This window comes from Acanthochromis polyacanthus, chromosome 19 (assembly GCF_021347895.1).
Source record: "Acanthochromis polyacanthus isolate Apoly-LR-REF ecotype Palm Island chromosome 19, KAUST_Apoly_ChrSc, whole genome shotgun sequence".
In the NCBI taxonomy this organism is placed as follows: Eukaryota; Metazoa; Chordata; class Actinopteri; family Pomacentridae; genus Acanthochromis; species Acanthochromis polyacanthus.
The window spans coordinates 14,875,619-14,895,858 of NC_067131.1; the positions used below are offsets into that span (position 1 = coordinate 14,875,619).

Consider the following 20,240-nt stretch of genomic DNA (forward strand, 5'->3'; position numbering starts at 1 on the left):
CCACCAGGTTTCTACTTTGCAAGCACATCTCTGATATATTTAAACTCTGAGCATTTAGAGACTTACTGACCATAAGTAGGGCCTTAAACTCTACATTGAACTGGCAGCCATTGCAGGGATCTCAGAAGTGGAATAATGTGTTCTCTCTTCTCGGTGCTTCTCTGTATTCTAGCTGCAGCATTTTGAACGAGATCCAAATGTCTAACGGTCTTAATGGGAGGCCCTGTCAGGAGTGCATTAAGAGTTCACCCTGTACGAATTAAAAGCATGAATGAGCTTTTCTAAATCTTGCCTGGGCACCAAGTTTCTCATTTTATCTGCCAGAAATGATGATTTTGTTACAGCTTTGATCTAACCAGTGAAATTTAGGTCCTCATCAGCGATTACACCAAGATTTTTAACGTGGGCGTTGGTTTTTTAGTGCCCTAGATTCTTAGCAGTGAGCGCCAGGCTTCCTTTTATATTGCCAAAAGGAATTATTTTTGGCTATGAAAGATGTGGCAGAGAATTACCTTTTTTTCTGTTTATGGATTGTTAAAAGAGCTGTGAAAAAAGCTGTTGTGACTGCAGTCAAAAAGGTCTTCTACCATAAGCGAATGAGGTGAAAGCACAGCAGAGGAGAGCTGAAGGATGAAGGTGAATGTTGCAGCTGTGGAGGGTCAGAGGAAGCCCAGAGGGGTGAGGGCTGGGCAGAGCTTTGTAGTGGCAGCAGCATAAGTTTGAATTCACTGCTTTTCCTTTCCTCTCTGGCAGAATATTACTCAACATGTTCTCGAAACGGACAACAAAATCTTCCTACTGTACCTGCTGTTCAAAGCAAATGTTGCAAAAGTTTCCAGAGATTTGGTTGGATTGTTGACAGGGAAAAGTTGTCCAAGTTATATAAGTCTGTGTGCTGACAGAATTATGTGCTGCATCTGCAAGATGACCTCATCTGGATCTCTTTCTACTTTCATCCCACATCCTTCACCTTTTCAGATGACAAAATGTATGATTAATTCAACCTAGATTTTGCTAGATTCATATCTTAATCAGAAAACAAACACATAATTTGGCATGAAGACTTTGCTGCGTACTCTCATAGTTGTCCAGGAGGAAAACGCTTTTTCTTGTTGTTCCTGTCATTGACAACAGAAAACAGCAGTTTCAAATTTTATTCTTTTTGTGTGTTTTGTAACCGTGCTTTAAATACGGAGCAAGATGAAATGAAAGTCTAATCTGAGAGGAATTTCTTAGTGCAGATTGATTTATTATTAATAAATGAACAGACACGTCATTTGGAAGACTTTGTTACACACTCTTACACTGGATCATGAGAAAAATATATGCACCTTTTCTCTTTTTCCTTCTTGTTGATCACAGAAATTACACAATTTTGGAGTCTTATTACCTCCGCCAAGGAGGTTATGTGACACCCGGCGTCTGTCTGTCCGTCTGTCCATCTGTCTGTCCGTCCATCTGTCTGTTAGCAAGATAACTCAAAAACACCTGGGCAGATTCAAATTTTGAGGGGATGTAGACTATGGTAAGAGGAAGAGCTGATTTAATTTTGGTGGCAATCCGGGAAGGATCCTGGATTCTGGATCACTTTGAATTTTTCACTATGTGGTTTAGTATGTGGTCCAAAATATGACAAAAACATCATAGGTTAGTATGTTGTCCAACAAATTGGAACAAGATAGCTCAACTGGTTAAGAAGGTGATTCATAAACAGAACTGTGTCAGAGATGCAGGTTTGATTCCAGCTCATGATCCTTTACTGCATGGGTTTCCTGTTTTCCTCTATCCTTGGCGGAGGTCTGCACTCTCTGAGTGCTTTTCTAGTTCATTTTCTGTAGCTTTTGTAACTCTGCTCTAAAACCAGAGCAGGTTAAAATGAAAGGTTAATCTGAGTGCAGTTTCTTATAGACTAATTTTTTCATCAATTAGCAGACACATCATTTGGCATTAAGATTTTATTGCATACTGTCATAGTTGTCCAAGAGAAAAATACATACCCGTTTTCTCTTTTACTTCTCATTGATAACAGAAAACACAGAGTTTCTGAGCCTGATTACTTCCTAATTTTATTTTTTTTCCTGTTTTGTAACACTGCTCTAAATACAGAGCAAGATGAAATGAAAATGTAATTTGAGAGCAGTTTGTTTGTGCATATTCAGCTATTAATCAATTAACAAACATAATTTGGCATTAACGATTTGTTGCACACTCACGTGAACGGCCACGAGAAGAATACATCAATTTTTTTTTCTCATTTTTCCTCTTATTGATCCTAGAAAACACACAGTTTCTGAGTCTCATGCCTTCATAATTGTATGTATTCTGTAGATTGTATAACCCTGCTCTAAAACAAGAGCAGGTTCAAAAAAAAAAGTCTAATCTAAATGCAGTTTCTTATTGCAGAAAATGACCCGCCTCAGCTCAAGGCCCCACTATGACACTGCAGCTTGTAATTCTGCCAGGAAACAAAAGCAAACTCTACACGATTTGAGAACACAGAGGGGAAAAAAAAAAACAAGGCCAATCCCTTGCAACAAGAGGTAGAAAACTTTAGGTGACACATTAAAAGTGAAAACTAGGACGTGAGTCTGCTGTCTGAGAAAGTAGTGAGAAAGGAGGAGGAGCAGAGTCCTGCTCTATTTGTTTTATCAGCTCTGAGGTGTGCCCCCCCGGTGTGTTTGACCCTTCCTGCTCTCCGCTGTCAGCCCACAGTGCCTGACCTTCACTGTGATTTATGACAGCTCTGTTCCCACGATGACCTGGAGGAAACTCTTACAGCCTGCTGGCCTGACTTTGCAGCGAGAGACACCTGAATATCTCAAAGAGGTGCTGAAGATGCAGCTGTTCAATATCCACTTACTCCAGAACACGGATTAAAAAACACCCTGGGTCAAATTATCTTGTTTCAGGAAACTGAAATATCATATTCCCTTGCACTACTTTCTTCTTCGAGCCTCCATTCTTCTTCTCCTCCTGACCTTGTACAGCTTATCTTTCACTGAGATACATTTTCAGCCCAAGTATGAGTCTGACCTGCATTTATTGGCTGCTCGGATAGCGAATAGAGAAAAAACTGTCAAATTCTATGTGTGCAAAAATCTAATATGTACTCCTATCCACACTTTTTAGCCTTGCACCTGAATTTGTAAGTACTGGGAAGATGCATTAAAACCTCTCTCAAAGGTATTTAAGATCCCTCACAATCAATCATTGCTGCGAACAACATTTGGAGTGGTTATATAAATTAAATGCAATTGCCTTTACATCTCTGATTTCAAGATGAATAATTCCTTAAAAGCAGAAAGATGAAACACCGCCCACACATTCTGACTGGATTAGAGATCTTATGCAGCTTTTTTTTCAACTAAGTTAGATTGACTCTGATGTGATATATAATGATAACTTCTATAAGGCCTGGAAAGACAGGAACTGCAAACTGGATATCACATCTTGAGGATGATTCAGTCTGGATCAGAGTGGTGCTAAAATGTTCAGCAAGTCTGATAGTGGCATATCTTTTGAAAGTGACTGGTACTGGAATCTTTTTCAATTTACTTTACTAATTAATTTTATTAACGCATTCATTTTTGTCCCAATTTTTAAACTTGATTGTATTCAACTTAATTACTCACTTGTTTTCTCTTGTGGGACACGATCAGTGTTACATCAGCTGTTCAAACTAGAGAGATAAATTGGATTTTGGTCCTATATTTTTTTTTGGAACAGTGTCCAAACAGAGCAGACAGAGAAAGTCCACTCAAATAGGTAACTCAAGGGACCTTTTCTCACGATTGAATTAAACGCATAGTTGCAAGACAAAAAGCAATCTAATTCACTGATTGACATGAACCTTGTAAGTTGCAAATATTATTTTTGATGTGCTAAGTTAACATAATAATGTTGGTAATTGCTAGCCTAGCCACGCTAGACAACGCACGGCAACGAATTTAATTCTCTGCCAGGGTGGGTCTAGTTACCCTCCATAAGGCTCGAGGTTGGATGCTCCTAAAACTGGCCAGACGAATCACCATGAAGTGTAGAGTCAGAAGGCGGGCGTAACTAAGTGAGGACAGAGGCGCGACGATTCTGACAGAAACAACCGGAAACAACTAGCCTAGCCGCGCTAGACAACCCACAGCAATGAATTTAATTCTCTGCCAGGGTCGACAACAAAAACGACAACAGTCGTTGAGCTCCATTAGCACTGACTCTGAATAATCTTTGTGTTAACATGTCTGTAATATACTTGAGCTTCACCCATTGACTGTATAAATAAGGCTTCACCGAACTACCGCATCCTCTGATTTCCGGCGCTCTAGGAGCCTATTCGTTGCGCTGATTGGTTGTGTACATATATACATACCCAATTGCTGCAGAGTGATTTGATAGACAACCTTTTAGCCCACCTCCCTCCCTGTCAAGCGTGCCTAGACCCTTGCGTCTTCAGAGCATGGGTCTAGCACGGCTAGGCTAGGTAATTGCATCATCTTAACTGTAATTTAAACTCAAAGCTCTGCATGAGTTAGTTTCAAACAAACTTAATGAAACTGAGTTCAGGATTTCAAGTTGCTCTCCTACTTCCTGAACATATCTGGATAATTTTAGTGTATTTATTGTCTGTCAGGGGATGACCAAATAAAATACATAGGGCATTTCAGAATGAGCAGCATTTAGTTTGCAAATAAAATCTACTAAAGCAATGAATTTGGGAATATTTTCAGTTGTGGCATGACTGATAGTGGAGTTTTGCGTGGGGATTAGGCTACACCAGTTAATGAAGTCATATTTACCATTAAAGTTGGGCCCTCCCAACCTTCAGTTTAGCAAAATCGTGGACAAGAACAGTAAAGTTTCCTTTTTACAAGTCTCTTCAGCCTAAGAGGACTTTTCATTTGTTGCGTAGGATGGAAAAGCTTGACTTAGTGTTTTTCTTATTCCAGTAGTTGTCCAAAAATCGTTGTGAAATTTGCTTGTAATAAATTTTACAGTCTACTTTAGCAGGGTCGCATCTTAATAACTGATCTTTTTGTTCCTAAACATGCTAATTAAGACTTAAAAATTCCAGCTGGAACAGTTAGCTATGTAAAAGTTGCATAAAAACTTGGGTTTATATGATAAGTCATTAACTAGGTGGTAATAAAAGCACCTCTGACCACAGATGAAAAACTAATTCTCCTCACTCACTGTAGTTTGTTGGTTGAACATAATTACAAGATCAGGTAAATAGCTCAAATAGACTAATGCAAAATGTTATTTTATTACTTCGCCAAAGGCTGCGGCGGAGTTATATGACAATAGCTGTACGTTTGTCTGTCTGTCTGTCTGTCTGTCTGTCTGTCTGTCTGCTAGCAACATTAGTCAAAAAGGGACTAACGTATTTGGACTAAATTTTCAGGGAAAGCCAGAAATGACACAAGGACCAAGTGATTAGATTTTGGCATTGATGCGGCGTATAGTCTGGATCTACAGAATATTAAAGATCTCTGTATCATTGTGAGATAGCGACACAGCATCACTGTAACTATGACAACAAGTGAACACTACATCGGCTGCCTGCTGACGATTACATGATTGCGATCCTGCTACAAATCCAATGCTGCGGACTCATTGGAGCTGTCGGAAATGATACAAGGACTGAGCAGCCTTGGCAGAGTACTGTGCTCTGAGTATGCTTTTCTTGTTTTTAAAGTGTGGAAAGGAAAAGCAGAAATAACACTAATTTAAGAAGCTGCTCTTTGATCTAATGTGACATCTGGAGTTGAGGTGAGACCCAAACTGGAGAAAGTGCAACATCAGTTTATATATTTATGTTTAGGAATCAATCAGTTTGAAAAAAAACCTCCCATCAGTCCATCTGATGATCTTTTCCACAAGTCCAATCTGTTGTTGCTGGCAAATATGTCTGGCAGGAGGCCCGTAGTTAAACATGTACAGTAAAGGGGATCTGCCAGGCCAGTGAATTAATTGAAAGTCTTGCCTCGCTGTTACCTAATAAGGACAGTTGGCAAAGTCATCGTGTGAAGTCAACGCACTGGAGGCCATAAGCTCCTGAATTATGCAAGAGTGGAGCAGCTTGTTCCTTCAAAGCATGAATCGAAAGTAAGAAAAAAAAAAGAAGCAGCTCCTGAACACATTTAGTCAGGGTGATGGTTTGGAATGGGAGGCACTAGGACCCGGGACACGTGAGCGTATTAGTTAGCCAGAGGGTGGAGACGGTGAACAATGAAGAAGCTGACTGGTAGGACCAGCAACATCTGAGACTCCCTCCTCCTGCACTAAGTCCCGCTGGACCGACGGACAAGACAGAAAGACGGCAGACAGCAGGACGCGCAGGAGGAGTTTGGGAACATGTCGATGCGTCCTTGCGCGCTGCACAGAGCGCCGCTTTGCATGAGTCCCCCTGCCTGGATGTGAATGAATGAGTCCGCCTCAGTGTGTGTGAGAGTGTGTGTGATGCTGAAGTGGGTCATGCGGACCACTGGAGGAGCGAAAGATAAACACGCAGACTCCTCCCGCGGCTTGGCAGGTTGAGATGGTGGGCGCTCAGAGGAGGGATCCCAGCCTCGGCATCCAGCGTCAGATGCTGCTTCCATTCAATCCGCCTCCAAAGAAAGTCTGAAGAGGAGCAGGACAGTGTTCATCAGCTGTAAAAGAAAGCAGCTTTTTTCCTCCCCTTCAGCGCCTTGTGAGTGATCGGAGGGAGAAGCTTCCATCAGGAGCGTCAGAGCTGAGCGGAGCGCAGCAGCGGCTCTGCTTGCCGAGCGGATGCAGGACCATGGAGGAGAGAGACAGGTCGCCAGCAGGTGAGTAACACCGAGATGCGCCCTGAGGAGTCTGAAACCGGGTCAGCAGACATTATACTGAAAGGACAGAAAGAAAGAAAGGAAAACTTCAAAGTTAAACCCCAAAATGTTGCTTCACTGCTTTAAATTATGTGACTGTCTCACACTTTGTTCCCCTGCAGTCATCCTGAGTGACTTCATGTTGTCTGAACTTTGACCCACTCACAATAATATCCATGCATGAATAATAGATCTGCCTTCCACGCAGCACTAAAGCCTCAGTGTCAGCAATTACTTATACAGCAGCACAGCTTTATTTATCATCAGCCTATGATTAATTCCAACTACTGAGCTGCTTCATTTGCACCCACATTATTCGTGATATCTATCTGTTTCCCACTCTGCTATTCAGCCTGTGATAGATGGATGCATCCAGCGTTCTGCTCCACTTTATTTATTTATTTTTATTCTAATGGCCCTTTTTATACTCTGTCCATGGGCAGACAGGTGATATCTCATCGTTAATGCAGTCTAATGCATTTAAATGAGCAGCTGACTTGACAGAGCAGCCCTGAAGTCTGGTAATGGACTCCAAACAGCAGCATGAGGATTCTTGTTTTTGTCACCAATCATTGTAACGGTGTGAAGGAAGCAGCAGAGAAGAAAGGCTGTTTTTTTGGGTTTTTTTGTGCTTTGGCAGAGCTGTTCCTTTAGAGTTTAGACAGAAATCAAGAGTCAACATTGCTCTGGGAAGCCGGGGATCTGCAATATTGATCTGTGAAAAACTTCATCCAAACAGTGCTGCCTTCGCTGACAGCTATGAAAACAACAGAGGTTCTGATATGCATTTAAATTTTCAGTGATATCAAGAAAGAATCACCCACGATCGCACTGGTGATGTGCTGTCTTCAATGAAAGCAGGCCACTGCACTTCGTAAACTGGGTTATTAACAGAGCCACATTGTCTGAAATTCTTCACAAGAACATTGTGGGTGTCCAGAAACTACTCCTGCTAAAAAACAAAGGAGACAGCTGCAGTATGAGGGTTTATATCAAATACCAGACACATGCAATGACCCACACCAGATGGCACAAAACAAACTAAAGCCCATCTTTGCCCCTCAAACTCAAAAAAAGGACAATTTTGTGGTGAATTCTGACAAACTGAGGTTTTTTTTTTTTTTAATTTGTCACAACCTGGTTGTTATATAGACACGGCTACTTGAAAAAGAATGCTGTCATTTAGGATGCATTATTTTACTCTCCGGCAGATTACATCTCAACTTACCATCATCTCAGTGAGAACAGCTGTCTAATGACGCCCCTGTCAATCAGTGCACATATTGTGTTTCCTGTGTCCTTGTGAAAGGTGCTCAAAATCAAATATCCTCCTTTCCTTATTGTTATACCAATATGAATATTCCGTTTTTGCTTGTGTTTCATGGTGACTATGAATGATTATTCGATTTGTAGCTTGATGCATGTTTGATTTTTGCACGTTTTGGGTTTTTACTCACTACTATATGATGGTTCTTCTATACAATTAAAACGTTGCTGAATTTAGAGAGAAGCAGAGGGGAGGAGGGGTTACAGTGAATGCAGCCTCAGCAATCAACATTAGTGCATTGATTGTGATTAGAGGCTATTCTGTATGAGAAGGATAACAAATCAGTTAGTTTACCTTCGAATGGAGAGCAAAATGAATTACGAAGGACATTTAAAAAAAAAAAAGAAGCATGAGCAGTGCTGTTACATCATTTAGCTACACCCCCATTTAGACCCCATTTTGCTGAGCTCCTATTAGAGTCACCATGTATTTGACATCAAAGGGGTGCAGCCTATGTGGTGCTGAGGAGGGGGATGCTTCAGTTCTATCTCACTGGATTTTCCCCCCTCAGCCAGTCCTTCCTCCCTACTCTCTCTCTCATCCCACGAAGCCTCCCTATTATAACTTGAGGTTACTGGATTGTGAGATTGTAATGAAGTGGTGGGGGTGTTTGGGCACAGTATGTTCCATGGGTAGCTTAGTGCGGTGGCTGATTTTTGCAGGACATCACAATGACAGTGATGGTGACATTCATAATCAGATGAGTGTGTGTTTGTCCTCCCAAAGCTTTAATCCTAAACTACAGTAATGATGCATTCCGCAGTGGGATCTATTCTTAGTGCTGTTTTTCTCCTTTTTTTTCACCGCTGTGGCCACTTTTTCTTTCACGATTGTCCTTGTAGTATCACCGCTCGCAGCTAATCTCCACTCTCAGTCACTGTTTGGGAACATTTAACCTTGGCTGGTCCCTTCCTGGGTCTTAGGTCCTCCCAGCAGGAGGCGACTGTCCGCCAGCATTTCCTCCAGGGTCTGTCAGCAGGAATCGCCCTGTGGGCGTTTGTGACATACAGCACGGAGAGGGGAACGATGGGAAGGGGAGTCAGAAGCACGTTATACAGCCCCAGCAGGGATCCTCCATGTGGACAGCTGGGTACAGCTGAGAAGAGGTGATTTGTCAAAATAAGAGTCTGTGGCTTGGGCTGCTGGTTCACCTATCAGAGCTCAGCAGGAGATTTCTTCATCCTGACGGAGGCGTGAAGCCCACCAACTTAAGACGGCCGTTCTGTTTTGATTTTTTTCTTTTGTCAGCCTGAGTAGGGAACAGAGTGTCCTAACTGCAAGTGGCTGTCACGAGGAAGCCCATTTTGCTTAGATGAAATGATACGTGTTTTTATTCCACCCGTCCATGCCAAGACAACAAGGAGTGAAATGCAGATAGACGGACTGGAACAGATACCATCTATATGTGCATGCAGCTACTTTATTTCCAGACAGACAGCGAGATAAGCCACATCAGTCACATCACATTTCACTCCCTGCTCTCACTTTGACCCAGAGGCATGGCGCGCTGGGCATTTTGACAGTAAATTGGACACGAGAGATCAGTCCTCACCCATAATGACTCTTCTGCCGAGAGCAAAGCAACTAGTCCATTAGTAACAGCGAGAGGTAGGGACGTGAGGCGGGCTCTGCAATCTATTTATTTCTTTCATTAGTCCCTTGTTTACATTTTCAGGAACAGATAAAAGGGAAAGGGAGGAAGTGGGAATGCACTAAAAAGGACAGCGTGTGTGTAAATCTGCTGACTCTGACCTCCTTCTCGGTAATATATGCTCCATGTGCATTAAAAAAACATTTGCTGGAGAGTAATAGCCAAATTTTCATCTTTTCACAAAGTCTCTGAGATGTGAATTTGTATTCATGCTTGAATCTTGCCCCTATAAGGTCTTTATGTAGTAATCAATGTCATGTCACAGTTCATTACGGTTGTAACATTTACACAGTTTGCACAGGGAGAAGCAGTAGCTCACTGAATACACAGTTATTGTCCCTGATGAGTCCCATGTCAATACGACGGATAAGATTTGCCTGCTTCCGAGCTCAGATTTCTTACAGTCGTGAATTGTTGACATTACTACAGTTAATCCTTTTAGAACAAATAGATCTGTTGAGAGTGTCTCTGGAAAACTGTACTTGCACTGATCAGCCACAACATTAAAACCACAAACAACCACTGAAGTGAATGGCATTGATTAAATCATTACAATGCAATGTTCTGCTTGGAGACCTCGCAACCTACCATTCATGTGGAGTTTACTTTGATGTGTAGCACCTACCTAAACATTTGTCTGTGTAGATTCTCCGTCATCCAGGCCGTCGTAATCCTGGGAGCCTCTGTAAAAAGCAACTGGAAGTCTCTTATAGGTTCTTGAAGATGTTTCACCTCTCACCCCTGAGGTTCTTCAGCTCTGACTGTTTATTGAAGCTCTCTGCATTACCTAAAGGCCAATGCAGCCTGCCATGCCATAAAAAGTGCTCAGGAGTAGCTCGAGAAGCACAACCAAGAGGCCGAGGTTTTGACCCAGTCTCTAAACTCCCTGGATTCCGATTGGATCAAGCATTTGGGAGGTGCTCTGACTCAAGCTTGATCAAAGTTGGCCGGCTGCTGAATACAAGAGAATACCTCCTGAGGACCAGTATTCATGACATTTCAGAGCCGTGGTTGATTGGTGTGAATGCAGTGCTGTTTTGAATCAAATGTTAACATAGTGTGTTAACAATAAGAATACTAATATGCTGATTTCATGTTTCTCATAATGACCAATCCAATTTATTGTGTCAGCATGTTAACGCAAAGTACAACTAAGGCTGGAATGTAATTTTGCAAGAAATAAGTCATAACCCCAAAGCCTTAGGTCGAGGGGTCGACACAATTAAAGCAATTCATTCTGAGGGGAACATGAATATATGTAGCGAATTTGATGGAGATCGATGTAAGAGTTGGTATATAGATGCTTCATTCATACCCATCAATGTCAACCTAATGGTGGTGCGATAAAGGAAATGTCAAAGAGGTCACCATGATCAGTAGGGTCAGTCCTCTGGGAGCCATCAGTGTTTGTACAAACTTCAAGGTAATCCATGATTTATTTCAATCTCAGCTGAAATGATGAACCATCTGATGCACCAACATGCCCACACCACGAGCAATTCTAAACGTGGACTTTCCTCTTTGAGAGTCAGGCTGAAACTTTTCCCATCGTCTTTGCGGAACAAGTGCCACCTTAATTCCAGAGTAGAAGTCGAGGGGCTAGGAACACATCGTTGCCAGTGGTATCCCAAGCTTCATCTCTGCTCTCATCTGAATCTAAGTGTTTTTAGAACAAAAGGTCAACTACTCCTGCAGGTTAATCTTATGTGAGGACACGTGGAATCAGCCACAGCAGGTTTCCACAACCATTGTGTTGGTTGTAATGAAGCAAAAACTGCATGTTTTGCTGTTTTTCCAGGAACAATGCGGTTTTAAGCGGGTTATGCTGCAGGTACAGTCATCTTTGTTTGGATAATTGCTAAATGGAGCGCGATTATCAATCTGTGTTTGTGGGGAAATTAGTAGCTGGAAGACTGATGGTTGCTTCAGAGCGAAAACCTCGTATCTCTACCCCTCTTTTAGGAATTAGGAAGACGGGCTTGTTTTCATACTCTGAAATGTCAGAGGATTTTTCCATCAAACAAACAAAAATGTAAACAACACAGGAACAAGCAGTCGGCTCAGGGATCTGTTTTTAAAAGGGCTTGCAGATGATTAACAGCGAATGAGCCTTGCTCAAAAAAAAAAGAAAAACATCCTCCAGACATTAAATTGTGCCTCAAGCCAAATCATTATCAGTATGTGGAGCATGTCCATGTTACCTCGTCTTTAGCTGCCTGAGAGGACAGCAGAGGGGCAGAGGGCAGATCAGTGGGGCATGTGGAGGTGGTCGAGCACGAATGCTGAGTCGTGCCGAGGATCACAGCTGCTCCCTCTCAGAGGTAGGAAACACAAAAGGGCCTTTGATTGAGTGTCACCGTGCGACTGATACACTGGACCACCCCTGCCTCGCTCAAACACAAACACTCATCCCCTAGAAGCCACATAACTTCATCCTGGCACCTCTCAGGAGCTGCACTGCACTTCCTGCCTCACATTTAACAGCGTCATTGCAGCTCCGGAGTCGACCGTCTTTCGAACCACTCATCACATTTTAGGACTCTTAATCCAGTTCTGCAAAGGAAATGGAGGAGGGGGAGTTGTCTTTGTGGGAGCTGAGTAATGTGATTAGGATCCGTGCTAGAGCGCTGCGCATTGTGCCCGTGGAGCCGACTGCAAAGAGTGCCAGTAAACAATCGCTCCCTTTGCTCGGCTCCCGCTCCCACTGATCCGGGCTGTGGGGCCACTCAGGGTGGGCGGTCAGAGGAAATGTGCTTCCAGTCTGTCTGTCAGTGTGTCTGTCCTCTTTTAAATGTTTAATCACCAAACCTGGAACAAAAAACAGTCTGGACAATGATCAATTTTTGGTGTTGACTCGCTGACGGCTATATGCAGTGTGCACGCTCAGCATGAGTTGGCTACAACATTCATAGTGTCTTATATAACCATCTCCACGGTTATGATAAAATCAAGAAGCAAGTGTTATCTGCAGAGATACATACGGCACACAGGGCACTCGTTCTATTTGCAGTCTTGGTTGAGGTTCTTTTTTCTCGTTTAAAGAAAGTGTTGAGCCAAGAACACAAGGCTGCAAATGGTCGCGTCTTATTTTGGTTTTCCACTGTCTAATATCTATATTTATCACATAGAAGAACCAAATGTCTCAACTAAACTTCCTGTGCCATGTTCTCACCAACTGTGCATTTGGTGCTGTGCATTTTTCAGCTTGCACCCAACAAAACAAATTAACGACGCTCTTGTTTTGGATCTTTGGTTCAAGCCAGTGATGCTATAAAAAACTGGCTTCAGGAAAAGAAGAACAAAGCAGTTGACTTCGACTGATGGATGAAAGAGGCCATCAGCGCAATTGTTTGTACTGATCAGGCGCCTATTAGTATTATGTGTGTGCATGCTGTGCATGATTGGATGATTAAATTTGATTTTGCAAGTACAGGGAAAAGTGGGGTTGAAGAAAGACAGAGGCAGTGGTGTAAGATCATTAGCGTGATCTGCTTCATTTCATCACAAGGTGTATTTTGTGTTGAATAGTTTTCTTTTGTTTTACCATTTGTTTAACACAGTAGCACGGCCACTCATCCCTGGTATTTAATTTGTTGTCAGTGGGGTGTGTGTGTGTGTGTGTGTGTGTGTGTGTGTGTGTTTGGTGTGTCTGCCTGGGTCTGAGCCTGCAATTAAAGCAGCTATATCTTTACCCTCACAGGATCAGTTTGACCTATTTCAAACTTGGCACTTCTGGAAATCAGCAATAACTTCTCTGTTGCAGGATTTTATTTTTCTGCTTCAGCAATTTGCCCCGAAATACTCAGAGCAACCACGGTGCAAACCAAATGTGTTTTCAAGGCAAAATGAAGCAGCAATCTTTTCCCATATCCCTACTAATTATCTCCGCTGTATGGAACTTATATATTTATAGTATCAAATCAGAGTATACACAGTTTGTGTGTGGCTTATCTCAGCTGCAGTGTGTGCACCTTGAGACTGTCAGCTCTGTCAGTTTGTTTCCATTTGTTAGTCCTTCTACCTGGTGTTATTGATTTTCCCATAGCTGTCTGCCAGTAAGTGCTGTCTGAGAACAGTCATAGCTGAAAGCTGGCCAGAGTGATCTAGACAAACAGCAGGAAGTCCAATACATTTACTGAAAGTTCCGCCCCGTCGCTGCCTTCCCTGAATTGATTGCATGGAAATCAGGGTCCGTTAAAGCCTTCCTGATGCAACTGCCCTTTAGAGCCCAGAAAACAAGGATGTGATGCTTGAAGAATCATAATACATACATGTGTGAACTTCATCCCTGACTCTAAACTGTATATCCTCCTGTCCTGTCAGTCTGCCCCACAGCGTCAAGGCGAGCCTGTCTCTTTCTCCATCTGGACCGGGACGGGTGGGAAGTGGCGGGGGCTCCCCTACATCCAAAATGGGCTACTGTGGAGGGGTGCCAGTGGAGGACATGCAGGCCCTGGCTATCACCTCTCTGTCAGCAGCAGATGTAGCCAAACAGTATGAGCACATTCGCGAGCTGGGGAAGGGCACGTATGGCAAGGTGGACCTGGTGGCGCACAGGACGCAGGGTGAGTTGGTTGAGGTTTTAAAACTGAAGTTCTTTATCCTCTACCCCTACCTCATTAGTATGTCTTCACTGTCAACCACCTAACAAAGCAGAAAAATTGAAACTTAAGATTGCAGATTGCTACAATCACAGCATCCGCACTGTGCCAGCATGTCTCACAGCTGAGCAGTTCAGGCTGTTCAGCGTGGCATAAAGTCTCAAGGCGCCGAGAAATTAGCACACTTAGAAGGGTGTGTTAAGGATTTTTTTAGGTTTATTCCTTAATCTTTGGTTGTAAGAAGGTTAGAGAGCTGGCTCACTCTGATTGCAGTATAACTCAGCTTTGTAAAGTGGTGCAGAGCAGAATGAGAAGCTGACAGTGCATCGGAAATCAAAAAGGGTGCGTGAGCGCTACAGAGCTTCTCCAGATGTGATTGTGAGCAGCTGGTATTGGAGATGAGATTCATTGTTTATGTAAATGAACATAGCAGCTGTCACAAAGACAGGGTTGGCTAGTCCGAAATCTCTGTAGTCCCTCAGAGGACGAGGCAGTGAGTAGTTTTTGGATAACGGAGAATTTTTGAGTAAAATGTTAGCGGTATTTATCAGATATACAGGATTGGTGTTCATCTGCGTGTTCTGCATGGTAATATCTGATTTCTTTTTTCTAGGCACCAAGATGGCGCTGAAGTTTGTTACCAAGAACAAGACGAAGCTCAAAAGTTTCCTGCGGGAATACAGTCTAACAGGCTCACTTAGCTGCAGCCCTTTCATCATCAAAGTCCTGGACGTCCTTTTTGAGACAGAGGACAGCTATGTGTTTGGACAAGAATATGCCCCCGCCGGGGACCTTTTCGACATCATACCCCCACAGGTAACGCCATCATTCTTCCTCCCTCCAATCGCCATCCTCACTCAGTCTGAGCTCCTCCAATCAGTCACAATGTTCAGACACGACGGTTTTAACAAGCTCTCCTGGGATAGGAGTCTTGTCTTCGTCCCGGTTTCTCTCCGTGCAAAGCTCTCACTTTGCTTTAGTGCTATTCCCGTTGATGTGCTGGGAGTGCTTGACTTCAAGGTTCTTCTAAAGACTCATTAAAAATGGTTGCAGTAGAACTCAGAACTGAGACTCTTTTGTTTCAGTTTTCCTTTTTTGGAGTGTATCACTTTTCATCCTGTACTTTCAAACCTCCACTCATTATAACATTGCCTATTCTCTTTAATGGTACTGTAACGTACTCACTATGTAGTCATTTTCCAGTGTCACCTCACATCACGTATTAATCACAACAAAATCATCATTTTTTTTTCTCTGTTGCTGTCTCCCAACACTTTCTATCACCAGGGTGGAAGGTTGAGGCTCTGGATTAGTAATCAGAAAGTCGAGGGTAAAAGCCCCAGACCTGCCAGTCTGAAACTGTTGTGCCCCTGAGCAAGGCCCTTAACCCTGTCTGCTCCAGGGGTGGCTTATTAAAGTTGACCTCTGACTCCAATTACAACATACAAAAAGGGAATTTCACAGTGCTGTAGTATAACTGTGACAATAAAGGCTTTTTCTTCTTCCTTCTCCTAGGTGGGTCTGCCAGAGGAAATGGTCAAACGCTGCATGCAGCAGCTGGGTTTGGCCCTGGACTTTATGCACAGTAAAAACCTGGTGCATCGGGATGTCAAACCTGAGAATGTGCTCTTGTTTGACCGTGAGTGCCGCCGTATCAAGCTGGCTGACTTTGGCATGACCCGGCGGGTCGGCTGCCGTGTGAAACGGGTGAGCGGTACTATCCCCTACACAGCTCCAGAGGTGTGCCGTGCCAGCCGCGCAGAGGGTTTCCTTGTGACCACCAGTCTGGATGTGTGGGCGTTCGGCGTGCTGGTGTTCTGCATGCTGACAGGCAACTTCCCCTGGGAGGCAGCTTTACCAGCCGACGCCTTCTACGAGGAGTTTCGGCGCTGGCAGAAGGCCGGGTGTCCTGTGGGAACGTATCCGTCCCAGTGGCGCCGCTTCACTGATGATGCTCTTCGCATGTTTCAGAGGCTGCTCGCTGCCGAGCCGGAAAAACGCTGTGGAGTCAAGGACGTCTTCTGCTTTGTCAAGTACGAGCTGGTCAGCGAGCTCAGGCGAAGAGCGTCTTGCCGAGCGAAGAGAGGCGAGAGGTCGAGCTCGGGGGTGTGCACTGGCAGTTGCACCTCCTCATCATCCACTACTTCACGTTCCTCCCACAGGCACCCTGAACCCTCCACCCCGCCGGGAACTTCCTGCCTGCGACCAGCGCCGCTCAAACGTAGTGTCCTCTCCGACCCGCTGTCTCCCAGAGAGGAGTCTGGACAGCACCAGTCTCCAGGCCGAGACAAGAACAAAAGCCAGATGGTGATGGCAACGGCCATCGAAATCTGCGTGTGACCATACTAATCTTAGTGCTGGATATTGGATGGCTCTTCACAGTGATAACAAGCTGTGAAGAGGTGTTAATGACTAGCGCAGAGAACCCAGTGAAAAAGAAGAGGTACTTTAACCATGAAAGAGAAGCTCAGGATCCCATCCCAAGCTGTGGAAATGGACATCATCAATCAGTGGTGTACACTTGGACAGCTTATCACTGACATTCAATGCCATTTAGGTTTTGATTTGTGACCAAAGACTGCTCCCCCAGCTGAGAAGTCATGCAGGCAGCGTCTCAGAGTTCGCTGTTGCTCCTCTAAGCAGCGCCTTCTGCCATCCTGACATTTGTGTTTCCTGCCCATACACTGTGGTGGTGCTAATGATTCTATATAGTTAGATTCACTCCATGTCTCGATATGTTAGTGCTTATTTATCTCAGAACAATAGCTCCAGGAAAACTTCATCTGATCAGGTGATGCTGCTTAGACTGAAGCTGGTGATTCGAGGGCAAACTACGCAACTGCCATTTCTCCGACTTCCTGCCAACTTCTGATGCATACAACTTTTTCAAGATTACAAAGAGAAAAAGAAAAAAAATATTAATGTAGCAGTTCAACAAGACATCATTTCATATAGGTGTCTGGACTGAGACTCTGATAGGCATCAACTCAGGACACTCCAGTGGGTCACTTTGTGTTTTATTATTAATGGAAATCCATTGAGTGGCTGTGAGACACATCTGCCACATTTGAACTGCTCTCAATGAGATTCCTCTCCAATTAAACACAACAGAATACAGGGATTGTACATTTACTGAATGAAAAAAGGTACTGAACAACGAGGAGGAGAGGAAATGTCTTTTTATTGTTTCTTTTCTACCTGCTGTGTGTGTTTTGGACGTGTATGTGTGTTTCAAATGCTAAAGCACAAGATTTTTGTAAAGGAGGACAACTCGCAGAGTTCAACTATGTAGCTGTACTAATTTTCTACAATGGGGAAAAGGGGTTTTAAAGCGACTGTCGGGGCAATGCACTGTATGTAGCAACAAAATATGACAGAATGTACAGTCTATCACAACAAATGAAATGTATAGAACTATGAACTAGAGCCTATCACATTGTATAACATTGTAGCAGCTGCTGCTCTCCTTTTTAATTTATTGTTTTTGATTTTATCTGAACTGGATCAACTTTTTTTTTACCCACATATGACACCCAAATGGGGTAAGAGGCATCAGTCATTCCTGCAATGTCCTGTCACTGTAAATCATGAGCAACATCCATTTTCTGTGCAACATAACCATCGTGTTAAAGCTAATGAGAGCTACTTTGCAGGTGGACATGTTGGAGTATGCTGCTGCAGCTCCTTTGCTCGCCTTTAATTTAATCTTCCTTGCTCTCTGTGGGAATATATCCAAATAGCAGAACCCAAGTGGTTATTATCTGTGTCAACCATTGACATCGCACTTGCTGTTAATCGATACCGAGCAGCTTCAGCTTCCATCAATATACCACTTCTGTATCTTCAGTGTGAAAGTTCATCACCATCATTTTTCCTATTCAAATTGCATTACTCTTTTGTCCTCAGGTGTGCATATGTCCACAGTTCGTTTGTGTCCCTAAACGTGTCCTCACTTCCCTCATTTCCCGTCTCCTCCCATTACAGCCCATCGCCACCGTTGCCATAGTGACAGCACTGGCGCTGCCCCGGTCTGGCTCATGTCCTCCTCTCAAACATCAAGTCGAACTGAGCCCAAATGGAACAACTGGTCACCACCACCCCCACCCCCCTCCTGGCTGCCGTCCACAGCCCCTCATGACAGTTGCTTAGCTTATTACACTGGATGATGCATTTCTGCAGATCAAATTTTCCTGCGTTTTATGAGCGAGTTCAAAGTGTTTACTCAGTGTCATCAGAGCGGATGACGGTCCCGATCATTTTCTGTGTCTCCCTCCATCCTCACTACTCTGCAGAGGTGACCTGATTGAAGCTGAAGCCTTGTCAAAGAAATGTATTGTCTGCTGAGATGCTGGCTGCCTCACAGGATTTGTCAAGAGGTAATCCTTCAGTAGACTTTAGTGAAATGTGAATTAGTCCTGCCTTACAACTTACTATTCGGTCTTTGTAATAATGTCAGATCTACGTAACAGAGAAAGACAGAGATTTGACAGATCTTCAGACAGTGTTTAAGGTAAAATAAAGCATTGCAACTCAGTGGAAGTTAATGCAACAGCATCATAACCTGGAATAAGACATACCTTCAGGCAAGTTTATCTAACTTAACATTACATGATGCAACATAATATTAACTTACAGTGTTCTTGTGTGAGCAGCTGTTACTTTGTTAAAAAATCAGAGCCATTTGCATCATTATACTACTCTGAATTGTTGAAATGTGAACTGTTGTTTCTCATGGACTGTTATGACAGGAACTGTCAAGTTTAATGATGAGGTGTCAGATTTTACCAAGTTTAATTTAAGCTCCAGAGAGAGGATCTTTCCTCTTACCCGCTTTATCCTGATCCAATGAGGAAACGGTTTTATTTTCTGCCAGCAAATCTTGTTGTAGAATCTTATGTAAATACTGTACATACTGTGTCTTTAACAAAAGGAGAAAAAAATAATATAAAAATGTTAACATATGTCGAAATAAATTTATGCACCACATCCCATGGCTCCAGGGTGTTTCTGAGGGTGGTTTAAAATATGGGGGTAATATTTTGTTTCTGCTACTGCAAGCGAAGTTTATTCAGCCCCGCTTTGTAAGGTCTCTAGACCATTAGATGAAGGTCAGCTTGAATCGCATGTGATTTCCCAAGGCTTTGGCTTTCGTCTGGTTCGCCAGTGAGCCCCCAACACTAATATGCTGACTTCTTTCTGAAAAGCCCAATTAACACATCTGTAGATAGGAGTTATCTGCTGCTGTCAAAGAGCAAATGAGTTCAAGGACGGTTCGAATATGGGCGCCGAAGATCAGAGCCGTTATCAGCCCACCACCCCTTCTTACTGCATCTCAGCTGTTGTGTAAGAGTGGAGGAGTTAGCTCAAGTTATCAGGCTGAGTTTAGACAGTAGCGGTAAGCTGTGTTGTATCTGCCACTGAGAAAAGCTAATCAGTTCTGACAGAGCAAGGGAAAGGAAAGGTCAGCCATGACACACCGGGCATGTGTAGTGAGTGGAAGCTTGTCCTTTGTGATAGCCTCTTTTCTGCCCTTAAAAAGCTACAGCGGCCCAGTGGCAGTGTAAAGGTCCTAATGGTGTTAGCCGCAACACACACTGAGGCAGAAAGTGGAGGGATTCAATGCAGGTTACATAATACAAGACATTTTACTCGACAGCCACCTGACAGTGCCAAAAAACGCAGTTCCTCAAATGTCCACTTGAGGCTGCCCCCAAAAGTGAGTCAATCCCAAAAGACTTCCTTGTTGAAATGCCGAACTTTACAGCAGTAATACACACATTTACAGCCTGGTGCGAACACAAGTCTGGTGTCTATAGCTA

The 20,240-nt window shown here is 43.4% G+C and overlaps 1 protein-coding gene across 1 annotated transcript; it reads left to right on the top strand.

Moving 5' to 3' along the window:
• The first annotated feature begins 6,145 nt into the window (after positions 1-6,145).
• sbk1 (SH3 domain binding kinase 1) lies at positions 6,146-19,407 on the top strand. Its single transcript, XM_022190853.2, has 4 exons — positions 6,146-6,803; positions 14,144-14,385; positions 15,035-15,237; positions 15,937-19,407. Exons 1-4 carry the CDS (start codon positions 6,766-6,768, stop codon positions 16,759-16,761), a joined length of 1,308 nt encoding a protein of 435 aa, XP_022046545.1. The 5' UTR covers positions 6,146-6,765; the 3' UTR covers positions 16,762-19,407.
• Positions 19,408-20,240: the final 833 nt, after the last annotated feature.